Raw genomic sequence first — 17,168 nt, 5'->3', positions numbered from 1 at the left:
TTTGAGCATGAAAAGATCTGTTGCATGTTGGACACACATGTATTGTTGGTGCAGAAAATGTGTTTGGCACTCTGGACTTGTGAAGCTCACATTTTCCTGTTGGGCAGTGCGACTCTGTACTGTTCATAGGAGATGGCGCCTTTGCCGATGAAACTGCATCATATAGAGCAATCCTGTGCTGGGTTCTCCCATGTCTCAGGGGCAATGTTGAAATTCTTCAGGATGACCTTCAGCGCTTTTTCTGGCCTCCATGTGAACGTAGTAGACCGAGGATGGAACCTTGGGTTATACAGAAGGTGATTGTGTAGGTTTTGGGGAAAAACAATTTGAGATGTATTGTCCCACTGGGACAGGTGGTGTGGAACTACAAAAATGAACTGTGAAGGTGGACTATGGAAAATAGGCAATAGATGAAAAATGCCAAAAGAAGGCAGAAGTGAAAATGAGGAGGGACAGTGAGCCAAGATCACAGCCACACAGCATGTCACTGGTAGACAAATCAGAAAACAAATTGGAGGGATTCAAAAAAGGAACAGTGAGAGATGAGTGGTAACACCACATTTAAGAATCCCGGAGAGAAAAGATTGATGATTGGAGTTTAAGGAAGTATGGAAAATACAGGTGGAATTTTTAGGTAAAGGTAATTAGGGTTGTTCTAAAAGAGGTGGGGACCATACTTTAAACTAGAAGTTCACAATGTCTACAAGCACAAGGCCTAGAAAAGAAAGCTAGATAGCTTACTAAGCCAGAATGGGGATCAGGATAAGCTTCATGATGGAAAATGGACCTATAAATTTGTCCATTTTTTTGAGATGCTAACCAACCTACTGAGCCTTCAATATGGTGGGCAGGATGCACTCACCACACTCCCTGCGCTCACTTGCATGAAGGCCGCTGTGATGCTGGCAACAGCGTGATCTTGGTCTTTTCTGTCTCTTTGCGCCACGCTGGCTCCATTTGAAATGAGGCCCAAAGTCCTCACCATTCAGGCACAGGGATTGGACTATGTATCTACCTTCCACTGTTCCCACCCACCTCCACCCCCACAACCCACACCCAAGAATGGGCATACCGAATTCCCATCTCATAGTGTTAAGTGTTTTGTGGTGGAGAGGGGTTGAGGAAAAGTGAGAGGCAAGGGGGCAGAGGAGACAAGTATCATACAGCCATCTGCCAGTGATGAAATTTGTAGTGCTACTGAATTAGGTTGAAAAGGAAGGACAATTTATCAAATGACTTCATGCATATGGTTTCTTTAGTCACACATTTATTATGTTATTTCCATTGTCATGTAGGCAGGCAAAGGGATTCTTCGCACTATGAGAGCTACTAATGATGCAGTGGCTGATTTGATCCCTGTTGATGTAGTGGTTAATCTCACACTCGCAGCTGGCTGGTATACAGCAGTTCACAGGTGAGAGATCTGAATGTTCCACACTGTATCTTGTACTGATTTTCCTCTGACTACCAGTTTCCTTTTCTCTATCATTTTGCCAGTGCCAATCATCCCATCATTCACCAACTTCCATTTTGAACAAAAATCAATGCAAGAATTGCTTTTGCTTTACTGGGGTTTTGAAACAAGTTTGAACAGCCTCAAGTATTCCTTGTCTTATGTGTCCAAAGGAAGAAACTACCATTTCATTTGCAACAGCTGACACTAGTTTGGATTCTCCTCTCTGGAGCACTCAACTGATACAGTTCACAAAAAATAAGGAGAAATGGGAGATGCTTATCTAAGGTTGCCGTTTTGTACATATTGTGAGAAAATTTACTGATGGTGTTAAAATTGCAAGTGCTTTGCAATAGAACCATTTTGGTACAAACTTGTGACAAACAGCAAATGAAGAAATCTTCCCCAACTGTGTCTGCTATTTTAAATTAAAATGTACAGTTCAGCCACTGCTACTGCCTACTATTTTCTGGTTGGTTTCTCAAACACCACAACTGTACAGGTGGAGGTAGAATGTAAATTTATTCTAGAACTTCAAGCATCACATGCTGCTCCACAGAGGTCTGTGTTGGGGTGTTTTTATTTACAACTAGGTGATCTCCCATGATATTGCACATGGAGAGTCAAGACGAAGCACCCTATTCAACTAAAGTAGGATTCATGGACGAGGGGGATAATTGGACCTGGGAGTGGGGAGAGCACAAGGAGCTAGGAGGAGAGGAAGGGTGAGGGAATGAGGGGGAGGAGAATGGGAAAGGGTGTATAAAAGTAAGCTTCTGCGGTTCGTACAAAAGAAAGGCAAAGGCCAGGGGAAATGATGTTGACTGGACTAACAGGGATCTAGTGACAGTGGTGAGCACATGGACCGGGAGTGGGCTGTGGAAGTAGGGCAAGGGAATAGGATCATAGGAACAGAAGTAGGCCATTCAGCCCTTCAAGCCTGTTCTGCCATTCGGTTAGATCCTGGCTGATCTGTACCTCAATTCCATTTACCTGTCTTTGTTCCATACCACTTGATACCCTTATCTAATAAAAGTCTATCAATCTCAGTCTTGAAAATTTCAATTGACTCAGCATCCAGAGCCTTTTGGGGACAGATATGGTGAAAAGCTGAGGCCTTCATTCAGATTCCTAGGGACAGTACTTGTTGCATCTGCTAATCATAGGACAAACCCTTTATCCTGTCTGTTTCCTATTTTCCAACCAATTACTGACCCATGTCACAAGGTTATCGCCAAAACTGTGTACACTCATATTTGCTAATAATCTCTTGTGCGGAAACTTACAAAATGCTTTCTGAAAGTCCGCATAGACAACATCCGTAGACGCTTCCTATCCAGCATTCTAGTAACCTCCTCAAAATTTTGACTAGATTAGTCAGACATGACCAATCTTTCACAAATAAATTGGCGGATTTCTGTTGGAAAGTTTTTTGCGGCTGGAAGGAGAAATAAGGTGGAAATGTTAGCTCTTTATTTTAACATTAGTAAGACCTATCACAGTGCCACCTATAGGCATTACAGGAAATTCTGCAATCCGCTTATAATTTTTAATAACAAATTTATTCATAAATTGTACTTTAAGGAACAATACGGAAATTTTCTGATGTGATGGGATTCTGTAGGACTGATGAAGGATACAAATAGGATGGAGATAGGGGTGGCAGATATATTTGAATGTAGAAAATACATTTTTGAAGTCAGGATAGGAAAAGGAAATAACAGATTAGAGGGATGTAGTGGGCAGATTCAGAAGTCAGCTATTTTGTTTGTTTCTCCCCTCCTTTGTCTTCCCTTACTCTACTGCAAATGTTAGGATCATTTGAGGTCGCCCACTCAGTTTCAGTGTTACTTCAAAACGGTGGTGGATTTTCCTGTTCCTTAGTAGGTGTAGCAGAGGGTATATACTGTGATCACATTGCTGCTCTAATGATCCAAAATTCAGGTGGAAAACCCTTTACACCCACAGTCCTAACGTCATATTTCTTTGATGACTCTTTTGTTGTACTTTTTTTTTTACAGACCAAAAACTACCCTTATTTACAATTGTACTACAGGAGGCATCAACCCGTTTCACTGGGGAGAGATCGGTAAGATTGAGTTTGAAAATTAAAGCTTATATTGACGGTTCCCAGTTGGTCCAAATCATTTCCCCCCCTCCACTCAAATTGTTGTCTTATGTATGGTTAAATACACCATCAGATTAATTAATTTATTTGACTGTTACCATGGAGGCTGCTGTGTACCTGAATATGGGAAAATGCAAAATGTCTTATTGGAATGTGGAGTATATTTACTACATCAATATCTGGGGGAGAATTGCTCAAGTTGCAGTGCCTGTCAACATTATAAATAGATTTTTTAAAAATTGCTTATAATCAGATAGTGACCAGAGTAATTCTACAAGCTCCACTGTTTCCGCCCTCTCCCCACCCATCCTCCCACAACGTAATATGTTGCCCTGAGATGAAATACATTGGCCAGAAAATATTAAGACAAGTAATCGGAGCACAGTAAATACCGTGATCCATAAAATAAGAGCATGAAATCCATGCTGTCATTACAGATGAAAGTAAATCCTTTCCATTGTACAGAAACAAAGAAAAAGGGAAAGCCCCCAAGAATGGGCGCAGGGATCACGATACACGATTAACTCATGCCCACCCAATGTAATGCAGGCAGCGCACCAACTTTGTGCTGCCTGCTCATTATCATGATTTTTGCATGTCGCCATCGCTAATGGCACTGTTCATTGGCTGCATGCATCAGAAGGGGGTGCAGTATTGTTACTTGCTAGCACTACTTAAAAGCTGGCCTGCACCTCTTAAAGTGAAGTGCATTGTGGCTGCTGGAGGTTCTGAGGTTATTCGGAATAGTGCTGTGAAACAACAATGATGGCGGTACTGTGGCGCAGTGGTTAGCACCGCAGCCTCACAGCTCCAGCAACCCGGGTTCGATTCTGGGTGCTGCCTGTGTGGAGTTTGCAAGTTCTCCCTGTGACTGCATGGGTTTCCGCCGGGTGCTCTGGTTTCCTCCCACAGCCAAAGACTTGTAGGTTGATAGGTAAATTGGCCATTATAAATTGCCCCGAGTATAGGTTGGTGGTAGGGAAAGTGAGGGAAGGTGGGGATGTGGTAGGAATATGGGATTAATGTAGGATTAGTATAAATGGGTGGTTGATGGTCGGCACAGACTCGGTGGGCCGAAGGGCCTGTTTCAGTGCTGTATCTCTAAATACAAAATAAATGACTGACCATGAGTGGGAGTGCATACCAAGGTTTTGTCATGCTGCATAGGAGATCTTGGTGGAGGAGGGGTGGGGGGTATGGATGGGTATGAGGCCCTCCAGGCACACGCTCAAAAGGCAGTGGGACAGATAGCTGCAGAGTTCAATGCCAGGAGTTTAGGCCTAAGGATCTAGCTGCAGTTCCGCAAGAAGTTTAATAAGCACACGAATGTCAAGGTCAGTGAATGCATCTTCAAATACCATATCCAACCAACTACACCACTAGCCTCAGCCATTGCTCAATTCACCACACTCCCATTACTCAGCTACCAACAATCTCTATAAAACAGGACACATACCTAACGTTCATATGCTTCAGCTCACTCTCACACACTCGGCACTGTTACAAGCCTCACATCTGCATTTCGCAGCTTTCACATACTGCCAGCGATTCAAGCATGACAATCATATCACCCAAGCATATTTAACACTCACTGAAATACGTCTCTCTCTCTTACAGGAGAAAGTAGCACACAACCAGAGGCAGCAGGAACTAACTGGAGTCCTTTAGGGAAGGAAATCTGCTGACCTCACCTCTGAAATGGCCTAGCAAACAATTAGGGATGGGCAACAAATGCTGGCCTTGCCAGTGACACCCACATCCCATGAAAGAATAAAAAAATAGGAGCACTAGAACAGGCAAAGGAGACAGGTGCACAAGGGTGATAAGTTAACAGTTGTATGCAAAATGACATTATTTAATTTACAAATTTGGTTTACAATGTTTATTTAGTGATTACTCTTATTTTTGCATTGTGGCCAAGAGGACATTGTGATGGTCAGTGACAGAGGGAAGATCAGGAGTGTGGGACTGTTGGGAATGGGCAAGGAGGTTTAAGATTAATTGAGGTTTAAGGTTACTGGTATTGCACTTGCATTAGTTCTTCATGTACAACCTGACTAGAAAGGAGCTGTCAAGGTTGCAGCCTCCTTTCCTCTACTTCCTTCTCTTCCTCTTCATGTTCCCGTTCCTAAGGTTCTCACCTGATAGGTGGTGGCAACGACTGTTCCCTCATTATGGCGAGTTTACGCAGCATGCAGCAGACCGCTACAAATCTTGAGACCCACTCGGCTAAGTACTGCAGAGCTCCTCCAAAGGGGTCAAGGCAGCGGAAGTGTTGCTACAGTGCACCAATGGTTTGCTCTATCACATTTCTTGTGGCAGCATGGCTTATATTGTATACATGTGCGTGTGTGTATGTGGGTTGCAAACCATTGTCATGTCATTAATAGAGAGCCCTTGTCACCCAGTTGCCACCCTTTGATTTGCTGTGGTGGCTGAAATACAGCTGGCACAGCAGACTGCCACAGAATGAAGGCATTATGACTGCCGCCAGGATACCTGACATTGACCTGCATGATGCGTTGTCATACATCAGCAGCACTTTGATGGAGTAGAATCTCTTTCAGTTCCAGTATAGGGCAGAGGTGACATGTGGCACCTGCAAAGCAATGTGCATGCAGTCAATGGCAGCCTGCAAACCCTCATGCTCGCGCTGCCTGCTTCTCTTTGGCAAGAGGGAATGAACTGAAGTTATCTCTCACTGAATAGAGAGTTACAGTGACCTCTCTTACACAACAGTGGACTGCAAACTGCAGGATATTGCAGCAGTCGCACCAGCCTGGAAGGAGCCAGACATGTGAAAGCTCATGGCTATGGTCAGCTTCACAGCCACTGGCAATGCGGTCCTTGTCCTGCTCTATGGTTGGAGTTGTGGCAGCAGCAGGTGGCAGATTTCAGTGAAGACATCCTTAGTGAAGTGCCGATGTCTCTCACATCGGTTGTCGCTGAGATACTGCAGGGCCATTCCTTTCTGAACACCCTGGGTGGATATGGCCTTCTGCTGAGAGTCCTTCTCCCACTTCTCCCAACATCTTCTTCCTCTTCTAGCAGTTTATCCTGCTCTGCGTGGCCTCTGCTCATTTTCCCAGTCAAGCTTGATTCCAAGGGGAAGACTTACGCGTGCACCAATATCTGGGAGCAACTGGTTTTACAAAAAGTACTTCAACACCCACCATGCTACTCCTTGTAGACTTTTTAAACTTGAAACAACTATGGAAAGCACCAAAAACATGCAGAATTGTAGCAACAGCAGAAGATATCAACCAGCAGCTAACCTGTAAGTAGTTGATCCCTTTAGGTAGTGCTGATGAGGGGTCCTTCATGTTGTTAAGCACATGTTAGGCTGTGTGAACTTAAGAGGAGGCATTGGCTTGAGTCATGGGCTCCAAAAGGACATCACAATCTACCTGCTGTGCATACTTCCAGCAGACATTAAGTGGACATGCACAACCCCTTTACCAAGATGGCATTTGGTGCACCTCAAGGCAGAAGTGTGTACACAGGCTGCCGCCGATGCCATTTTGGAACCCTAAGGCTACTCATAATACTCAAAAAAAAAAGCAAGCGTTCCTGAGTTTAGTTTCTGCTCCGGGATCTCTTAATGGTGTTACTCTTCACTGCTGGAATTTAAGACAAAATGGAGTTTTAAATCAGGCAATTATAACAGAATGACATCACATTTTCCATCATTATCACCTCATTAATGTTGAGCAGTACTTACACCAGCAGTCAGCAAGCATCCAGCATTATTCAGCAACAGCAAGCATCCAGCATTACTCAGCAACAGGAAACATGATAGAAACTTCAACCATGTGTGGTAGGCACTATAATGGGTTGCAGATTTTGTAGTCAATATTTCCTTACTGCTACAACTTAACAGCAATTGGAGGCAGCAATAAGACCCCAAATACAGAGGCAGTCTGGCCCTTTAAGCTGCTGTAGGTGTCCAATTCCTCCAGAAAGCTGCCACACGTGGCATAAGATCCTTTGTGGATTGTGGAAATATTTAAATTTGTCAGGGTCACAGCGGCTCATTCGGGCAGTCAAAAATCTTGCCATGCTTCCAGTCGCATTGGCACAAGAAATCTGGACTGGCAACTGTATTTCAGTATGCATTGTCATTTCAAATCATTTGTTCTGATCATTGTATTTAAACAAAAGCTTAGAAAAAGTAGCATTCTTAATTTATAAATAAGGTTCTGAAACAATTTTTCCTGTTAGTGCATTCAGTAGACAAAAAAAGTCAATAAAAGCAGCTTAATATTAAAGATCATGGGATAAGATATCTGAAACTTTCACCCATTTGATGTCCTACTTCCAGAATACCAACCCTACTGCCTTCCCAATACTGCATCCAGTTGTTTCTTAAACAAGTTCTGTGTCCGCAACCCAGTCCAGCTGATGGTAACCTCTATGCAAACAAATACCTCCTTTCATTTGTCCAAAATTTGCTGTTCACAACTCTAAACCTGTGCCCTCTTGTCCGGTCCTGCCATATCTGAAACATGAGGTTTATTTTCTCTTCATTGGTTAGAATCTTATAAACCTCTGCAAAGTCCTCTCTGAAACCATTTTTATTTGAGAAAGAAAAGTCCTATTTTATTCATTTCTTGCAGTTCATCTTCTGAGGGATCAATCTTGTTGTTCTCTTCTGCATTGCCTCGTGGTCTTCACCGCTCTGCTTATGTTCTGGTGACCAGTCTGTATGCAGTACCGCAGATGTAGCCTGATCAAAGTACTCTCTAAAATAACTTCGGGGGATTTGAACTGAACTGATATGTGGTATAACCTAGGATCCAGTTTGCTAGGTTGGACATTGCGAGTGACCGGCCAACTTATGCCCTCAAGTCTGTTTCAATTTCCCCATTGTAAAGTGGCAAGCTTTACCCCACACATGGAGTACTTTCTACTTCAGCATGGAGTGCCTTGCATTTGCTCATATTGAATTTTATTGCCATTGATTAGCCTAAGCATATAGCTCTTTTGCAAGATGCTAGGTGAGTCATAAACTCAAAATTGGCACTCAGCTCTGGGAGATTAACTACTTTGGACTGAAACTATAAATCCACATCATTTATGTGTACAAGAAACAGAAGGGGCCCTGGCATAGATGCCTAAAACAATCTGTTTAACACCTCCCCCTTTTCAACCTAGCTGTTCCTTGTAATAAAGAATACAACTAAACAAAATCCACCAATAAAAATACTTTTTTTGTATTGACCAGCCATTTTTTAATTGCTGCTTAATTGAATAAACTGTGGGCTGAATTTTCGGCAGCCTTCCGACACTGAAGTGCCGCCGCATAACCCGCGTGCTATTATGCGCCAGGGCTCATTTAAATGGAGGGGGCGGAGCGACTGACCCTGATGATGTATTGGGAGGGGGCGGCTGCCGCGTCCCCGGCAATGGCGTTTAGCGCCAGTGCCATTTTTAAAGGGTTTCAAGCCCTTCAGGAGAGATTTAAATATTTAAAGGTGCCGGTGTCATAAAAAAGTCAATAAAAGTTTAATTTAACTTTGAATCCCCTCTCCCACCCCACCACTGAGTCCGCAATACAAAAACTGACCGTTTCCCCCCCCAAAAAACATATTGAAATTCCATACTTTCCCCCCCGAACTTCAGTATCTTTGACCCTTAACCCCTTCCGCACAACCAATAGGAATAGTTTCCCCCGCCCCCATCCCCCCCCCCTCCCTCCCTCCCCTCCCCCATCCCCCCCCCCCCCCTCCCTCCCTCCCCTCCCCACCAGTGTCTCACTTCAGAACTCCAGCAGAGCTTCAAAGGCGTGCGAGTTGTGACCGGTTGGCCGTACGATTGGTGTGGGGCGGCTGGTAGCAGCAGGTAAGTTTACTCGCATGTTAATTTATCTAATTTCAATATTTTAAAGAAGGCGGTTGGGGGGTGCGGTGGGGAAAGCCGCACCACCCCCACTAATATCCAGCGGGGCCTTCTTGGCATCATGGGTCGTGATGGGCCACTCCCGCTAACATTTTACAGGCCTCCCCGCTGCGACCCACGGAGTCAAGGGGCTGATAAAATTCAGCCCTATGTGTGTATACAGACCGTCACAAGGCATATCAATAAAACAATGGAGTAATTATTATTCACTCTGCTGCATTGGCTTAATGTGCTCAGTGTGTAATAATGTATCATTGTACAAGCTGTGTGAAAGGCAGGTCCTGCTGAGATCTGCTCATCTCAGCCATTCTCTTATTGATTGATTTCATTCAGATACTTTCTATCCATTTTGTGATGACTCTCATTTTGTGTAGTACACCCATACAGGCAGTAATGTGGTTAAATTTTTATTAATTAAGGCCAACACAGTAGAATTGTACACTTTATTTCTTGATTTTTAGTTTTTAAAACCAGGACATTAAACTAAGACTGACCATTACTGGCTACCCCAAGACAGCCAAGAGCACAGCCTTCTGATGCAGAGTTCTGAGGTGTAGATCCCGAGACATTTGAGACATTTAAAAAAAAAATGCATTTGGGCTTCGCTTTACTTTTGGGTTATTTGTCTCTGCACTTTTTACCATTTTTTCCCCAGTACTACAGATGCACTGACGGATGGGAATTTAGTCACTGATCTGACGTATGGGAATTTAATGACTGATCTGTTGGGAATTAGGTAGTGGTAGGAATGGTGCAGATAGATATGGGTACTGGGAAATCTTGCAGCTTGCCTAAGTGACCATTCCTTACATAAGGGCCTAAATGATGAGAGTTACTAGGTTTATTTCCCTGTAGAGACCCATTTATTCCATCATTGTCCTGCATTAAATTAATCTCGATGGTGACCATGACTGGAAACCTTGAAATCTGCAATGAGCCAAGTCTCCAGAACAGGAGAGAAAAAAAAACACATTGTTTGAAACCCACCGGCCCCGACCAAGTTGGCATAGGTATTTATACAGGGTCAGTATAATTTGTTGAAGGGACTATTCCAAAATAGTTAATAAGCTAATATTTTCCAGTTTTCTAACACAAAGCAGCCCCAAGCGTTGTGCAGAGCTGATGACAGTGCCAGCTTACAACACATACCATTTCCTGGGCCTTCTACTTTTAACCCTATATTGAAATTACACTCAAATCAGAATCAATTGACAGGTGGTTACAGGAAATGCATACAACAACTCAAAATGACAAATGGACAAAACAGCTACTTTCAATTCAAAAGCAAAATACTGCAGATGCTGGAAATCTGAAATAAAAACAAAAATGCTGGAAATATTCAGCATCTATGGACAGAGAAACAGAGGGGGGAATTTTATCCTGGTGGTGGGAGTCTCGGCGTCAGGCGAAACTGACCCTGAGATCCCAGCATCGCCTCTTGTCTGGAAGACCCACCAAATTTAATGCCAGTCAGGCACTTAAGTGGACAGCCTTCCATAGGATCAAAAACTCCATTGCCAAAAGTCCTGCCCTTGGAGAGCTGCCAGCCAATAGAGGTGGTGGCTGCTGCTGAAGGTGACTGTCCTGGAGGCCGAGGAGCGTCGCTGCAGCCAGGCCTCCGGTAGATCAGGGCGTGAGGGGTCTTGTAGGATTGGGATTGCGGGGAGGGGTCGGCAGCAAGGGCAGGGGGCTAGTCCTCAGAGGGACCCCCCCTTCCCTATGTCGGGTCCTTCGTTCAGGCACTGTGCCTCTGAACAAGGGAGCCCCCCCCCCACCTGGAGCCAGGAAGCAGCCCGCACGGTTTTCCATGACGTGCTTCCCGTGTGGCGACAGGGCCGCCCGCCGCATGGTTAATTGCAGCTGTGGAGGGAAGAGGCCCTTAATTGGGGGTCAATAGCCCAGTTAAGGGCCTCAATTGGTGGCGGGGCGCAAGGGCCATTCACAGGCCTTACCGCCCCAGACTGAATTATGGCAGAGGCAGGATGATGGTGGGAACTCACCCCCACCCACCCCGCCACCATCCCCGCCTCCAAAGCCCCCACGGAGGAGAGCATAAATTTCCTCCAAGAGTTAGGCTGAATCATACTGGCCCCGATAGTGGGAATGGAGGCGGTGGTTGGTAAAATAGTGATGAACCATGTCAGGATGGCTCCTCATCGCTGTCCCGCTGTTGGGGAGATATCCCAGTGGCTGGCAGGACTGCGGAGGTTGGTAGCCAAGTCACATAATTAAGGCGCCTATTGAGGGCCGCATGGGGAGGCCACCAGCTTCATGGAGGCAACATCCTTATGGCAGCCCAGGGGGGAGGGGTGGCCATTGGCCAGAGGCTACAAGGCCCAAAGAGGAGACTGCGGGCGCTATAGGATCATAGGAAATAGGAGTTGTAGGCCATTTGGCCCGTCGAGTCTGTGCCACCATTCGAACAGATCATGGCTGATCATCTACCTCTATGCCATTTTTCCCCACTATCCCCATATCCTTTGATGTCATTAGTATCCAGAAATCTATCGATTTCTGTCTTGAACATGCTCAATGATTGAGCTTCCACAGCTCTCTGGGTAGAGGTAGACGTAGTTCGGCAGCCCCAATGATCCCCCCAGAGGGGTTTCCCCTCTGTCTCACAGGGCCTACCGCCCCTGGCCCCCTAAATTTTAATTTTTACATACCTGTCCGAGGGCGACTCCATTTTGAGGTGTTCAGGAGGTCTCCTGCCTGCCTTAGCAGCATCCACTTCCCCCAGTGAGACTGCTGAGGCTTCAGAGCTGCCGGCCCTTTGTTTGGGCTGGCAGCATCAAGAGCCTACCTTAATTGGATGGCAAGCCCGCAGGAGGAGAAATAGGAGGCTGCCTGCTGTAAAATTGTTGAGCTGGTCCCAAGTGCTGACTTGGGACCTGCTTTTTCGGCCTGACATCAGGGTCCCGAAGCCAGCAGTAAAATTCAACTGAAAGTTTCAGATCCATGACGTTTCATCAGAACTGAAACGTTAACCGTTTCTCTCTCCACAGATGCTGCCAAACCTGCTGAATATTTCCAGCATTTTCTGTTAACTCATTTCAGTTATTGGTTAAATTCAATTCATGTCCCTCCCTATCTACATAACCTCCTCCAGCCTTACAGCTCCCTCCTCACTGAACTGCACTCCAACTTTTTTTTTCAGTCCTACTGTCTAGTGTTCCCTCTCTAAACCCCTCTGCCTTTCCAGATTTTGAAACTAGATACCAAATCAGCTGGAAACGGTGGAATCCCTTAACAGTGTTGGCAGATGTGTTTTGTACAGAGCAGTTTCATATCGTGCCTCGGCTTGTTTGTGTCTTATGACGTGTTTTTGATCTAGACTCAGAAATGATGTGACCACAGATAAACAGCTTTACGATTTGACGCAACATTCTACAAGAATGATAAAGTGATTGTTTCAAAACATTTGGTTCCCTTAACATCTTTGCCATCCAAGTGGATATTGGATTTACAGATGATGTATGTTTTTAATAAGGGCAGAAGACAAGTAATGATAGAAGTGTGAGATGCATTAAAAACACCATTATTCTAGCAGCAGCTACAGGGTTGCGTAAATAGTGAGTGAAAATTAAAGAAGAACGTTGGTGCATTTTAAAGCCTATAGAAGAACCCATAGCCTCATGTCCAACAGTAGACTAACTGTGTCTAATGTCTTCTTGCTTATCTGGTTGGTATACCAATGCAATTAAAATCATAGAACAGTTACAGCACAGAAGGAAGCCATTCATCCCATTGTGTCTGTGCCAGCTCTCTGCAAGAACAACTAAGCTAAAATCCCACTCCCCTGCCTTTTCCCATAGGCCTGCAAATTTTCTCTCTTCAGGTGCTTATCCCATTCCATTTTAAAAGCTACGGCCACCCTCTCAGGTAGTGCATTCCAGATCCTAACCACTGGCTACATAAAAAAAGATTTTCCTCTTCTGTAAAACACCTTAATTTGGTGTCCTCTGATTCTCAAGCCTTCTGCCCATAGGAACAGTTTCTACCTATCTGTCTAGACCCCTCATGATTTTGAATACCTCCATCAAATCTCCTCTGAATCTTCTTTAAGGAGAATAAACCCAGCTTCTCCAGTCTATCCACATGACTGATGCTCCTCATCCCTTTAACCATTATTGTAAATCTTTTCTGGACCCTCTTTAAAGCCTTCACATCCTTCCTAAAGTGAGGCACCCAGAATTGAACACAATACTCCAGTTGAGGCCGAAGTAGTGTTTTATAAATGTTCTTCATAACTTCCTTGCTTTTGTACTGTATGCCTCTATTTACAAAGCCCAGGATGCCATATGCCTTTTTAATCACTTTCGCAACCAGCCGGTCGGTGTCCTATTGTAGTCTATCACTATACTCCTCACAGTTCACAAGACTTGCAAGTTTTGTGTCATCTATTATGTTATTAGGTTCTCAACACAAACGTACCAAGCATTCTGATAGTGAATGGTGAATTAAACAAAGGGTTCTCTATTGCATAATAACAGAATTATGAGAGCTCTGAGATACACATGCTGCCTGCTGACTAACACTGCTCCAACGACTGTGTCACATTAATTTGCATCACTTCCTGTGATGATGCATACTAAACTATTTACATATTCAGCAGTAAGTTAACGAGCATTCAAACAGTTAAAACAAAACAATATCACAACATTAGTTTAGAGATACAGCACTGAAACAGGCCCTTCGGCCCACCGAGTCTGTGCCGACCATCAACCACCCACTTATACTAATCCTACACTAATCCCATATTCCTACCACATCCCCACCTGTCCCTATATTTCCCTACCACATCCCCACCTGTCCCTATATTTCCCTACCACCTACCTATACTAGGGGCAATTTTTAACAGCCAATTTACCTACCAACCTGCAAGTCTTTTGGCTTGTGGAAGGAAACCGGAGCACCCGGAGGAAACCCACGCAGACACAGGGAGAACTTGCAAACTCCACACAGACAGTACCCAGAATCAAACCTGGGTCGCTGGAGCTGTGAGGCTGCGGTGCTAACCACTGCGCCACTGTGCATTATCTGCACATTTTATAATTGTATCCTGTACACCCAAGTCGAGGTGATTAATATATATTAAAAACAACAGTGTTCCGCTGCCGACCCCTGGGAACCACACTCTATACCTTCCTCCAATCCAAAAAACAAACATTCACCACTACTCTTTTTACTGTCACTCAGCCAACTTTGTATCTATGCTGTCTCTGTCCGTTATTCCATACGCTTCAACTTTGCTGGCAAGCCTATTCTGTGGCACTTTATCAAACTTATCAAACGTCATTGTTCTGTGGAATGACGAGATGTTTATTCAATGATTTGCTGACCTCACCTGGGCTGTTGGAATAGCAAAGGGAAGGAAAATCAGGAGAAGACGAGTCACCCTGAGTTACTCTAATACACTGCCATGCAGGTAATCCCGTGCAGCATTGGCAGAGCCCTGAGGACGCATTGCACATTTTGTCAAAGATTGATATAATGCACTGGTGGATCCAAATGATGGAAACTAGCATTTAAGGTACAATGTTAGAAAACATCCAAATATTAATGCAACACTTACATTCCCATTAGAAGGTTCATTGCACGAAAAATTGAGTTAATTTAAACTAATTCTGTGAATCTTCCTTTTGCTTGGTTTTACTCACCTGACTGTTAATCTGACAAAGGAAGATCAGTTTCGTGTATCAGAGGACAGGGTCAGGAGGAGACCTTGTGCTCAAAGGGGTATGAACTTTACCAAGAAAATCCAAAAAGGTCATCATTACTGATTGTTGAAACTCCTGGTTGACACTCTGGATAGTCGGCTTGCAATATTTATGTATTGCAGATTACATGCCCTCGACTTTCTGTTTTTGTAGAATCCCAATTATGGTTGACATCTCTGGTTGTATGGATTCCTGGAGATATTCTGACCACATAACAGCTGCCATGTGATGCCTGATCACATGACTTCTATAACTGTTACTGCATTTACCATGGCTCCCCTGTAGTCGAATATTTTGCTCATGCAGCTGTTGTGAGATATGTTCCAAGAACCAGGAGGCCGTGTGTGAACAGGAGAAGCGGGAAACCAAGTGTGGGAGTTATTGAGGACCCCCAGCCTATTTCAGAGACTCCCGCCGCCTCACGCCCCCACCTCCACCAAAATACCGAGTCTTCCCAATTCCCTGCTCTGCAGCCCCTTCCCAACTGCACTCCACACGGTTGCATCTCCCTACAGCGGTGGTCAAGTGACATCACTGAGCCAGAGGCTTCTCCAATGATAGCTGGTGACATCACAGAGTGGCTGCACGGGGAGGGAGGGGGCGCTGAGCTGATCCCGGCTGCTGGAAGCAGCATCCGGAAAGGCACCCTCAGTTCCAGGTAACTCCCGGTCATTCTGGGAGGATTGGGAGCCCTAAAACCAATGCACCTTTGGCAGAATGGAAATTCCACCTGCCGCAATGACTTTGGCCGATTTTATGGCCTTTGTCGGCATTTGCATTTTTCAGATGGGCTCCCCAACCTTCAGTGGGGGTTTGCCTGAAGGGGAGGGAGAGTCTAGCTTCAGAAGCAGGCCTGGTGTAGTATGGCTGTGGTGCCTGGGGCTGCCAAAGAGGGGAAGAATTTGTTCCAAAATAAATCTATAAATTTCCGAGCTGGGAAGTTGACTCCTTTGGAAATTTAAAAGCACTTAACATCACTACCTGTGGAAGTAGCAGCCAGTGGAGCAATTTTTGAAGGTGCTTCAGCCTCTATCCACTTCAGTTAGCCCAGGGCCAAAATAGACAGAATATGTAGGCCAATGAGGGATGGAATTGAGTCGTCTAAGTACCAATTTGTTTAACCTGCAGTGACAGTTGTTCACCAGTTCATTAGGCAGGGTACATTTGTGACCTTGGGGCTGTGACAACCAGTGCAGATCTTTTCCTAATTCTGAGTAAGCTTCAAGAGGCTTTATTGCCTGGACAGAATGCATAGAGAAAAATGGGGCAGAGAGGATCCTTTGTAATTGGACTGGTATTCCATTCACTTAAATTAAAAGGCAGAAAATGGGATGGCCTTCTTTATGGGCATACCTGACATTTTGTTTATGAAAAGCCAAAATTATGAAGAAAGTTTTTAAGATTGGGACTTTTTCCACTGGAACAGGTGGTTGAAGGGGGAATTTCCAGAATTTCAGGGCTGAAATGTTTATTTTAAATATTTGATCTTTAAAGACAGAGCCATAGGCAATGTGACTTATCCAGCTCGGAGATCATGGTGTGCTGGAAGGAGTTATGATAAGGTGAGTGGGTCTAGTGTACTTAAAATTCTGTATTTCAAACATTGTGAGGTTATGAAGTTCCCTGCTCACCAACTACAGTGGACACACATTGAGAACTGAATTTCCCCTCTGCTTTGTTCTGAATAGAAACCAAGCCTTTTATTGCTTGGCAGAGTTATTTAATAAAGCAAACTATGACAAATGTAATTGATTCTCTTCCTCCTCTTCCTAGAATACCATGTCATTTCCACGTTTAAGAGGAACCCCCTGGATCAGGCTTTTAGAAGGCCCAATGCAAATATTACGTCAAACTACTTGATTAATCAGTACTGGATTGCTGTCAGTCACAAAGCCCCTGCTTTGGTTTATGATCTTTATCTGAGACTAACAGGGCAAAAACCACGGTAAGTAGACCCTTACAACTTTGT

General features: G+C 44.5%; 1 protein-coding gene across 6 annotated transcripts in view; it reads left to right on the top strand.

Annotated features, from left to right (window-relative positions):
• Window positions 1-17,168, top strand: part of LOC137379576 (fatty acyl-CoA reductase 1-like) — a 220,300-nt gene that overhangs the window by 190,728 nt on the left and 12,404 nt on the right. For all 6 annotated transcript variants that reach the window (XM_068050606.1, XM_068050601.1, XM_068050602.1 and 3 more), the window contains 3 exons: window positions 1,296-1,414; window positions 3,475-3,542; window positions 16,973-17,144. In XM_068050606.1, the coding sequence (XP_067906707.1) occupies window positions 1,296-1,414; window positions 3,475-3,542; window positions 16,973-17,144 (359 nt within the window). The remainder of the gene's footprint in view (window positions 1-1,295; window positions 1,415-3,474; window positions 3,543-16,972; window positions 17,145-17,168) is intronic.

Source organism: Heterodontus francisci, chromosome 18, assembly GCF_036365525.1.
Source record: "Heterodontus francisci isolate sHetFra1 chromosome 18, sHetFra1.hap1, whole genome shotgun sequence".
Lineage (NCBI taxonomy): Eukaryota > Metazoa > Chordata > Chondrichthyes > Heterodontiformes > Heterodontidae > Heterodontus > Heterodontus francisci.
This window is presented reverse-complemented; position numbering and strand designations above follow the sequence as displayed.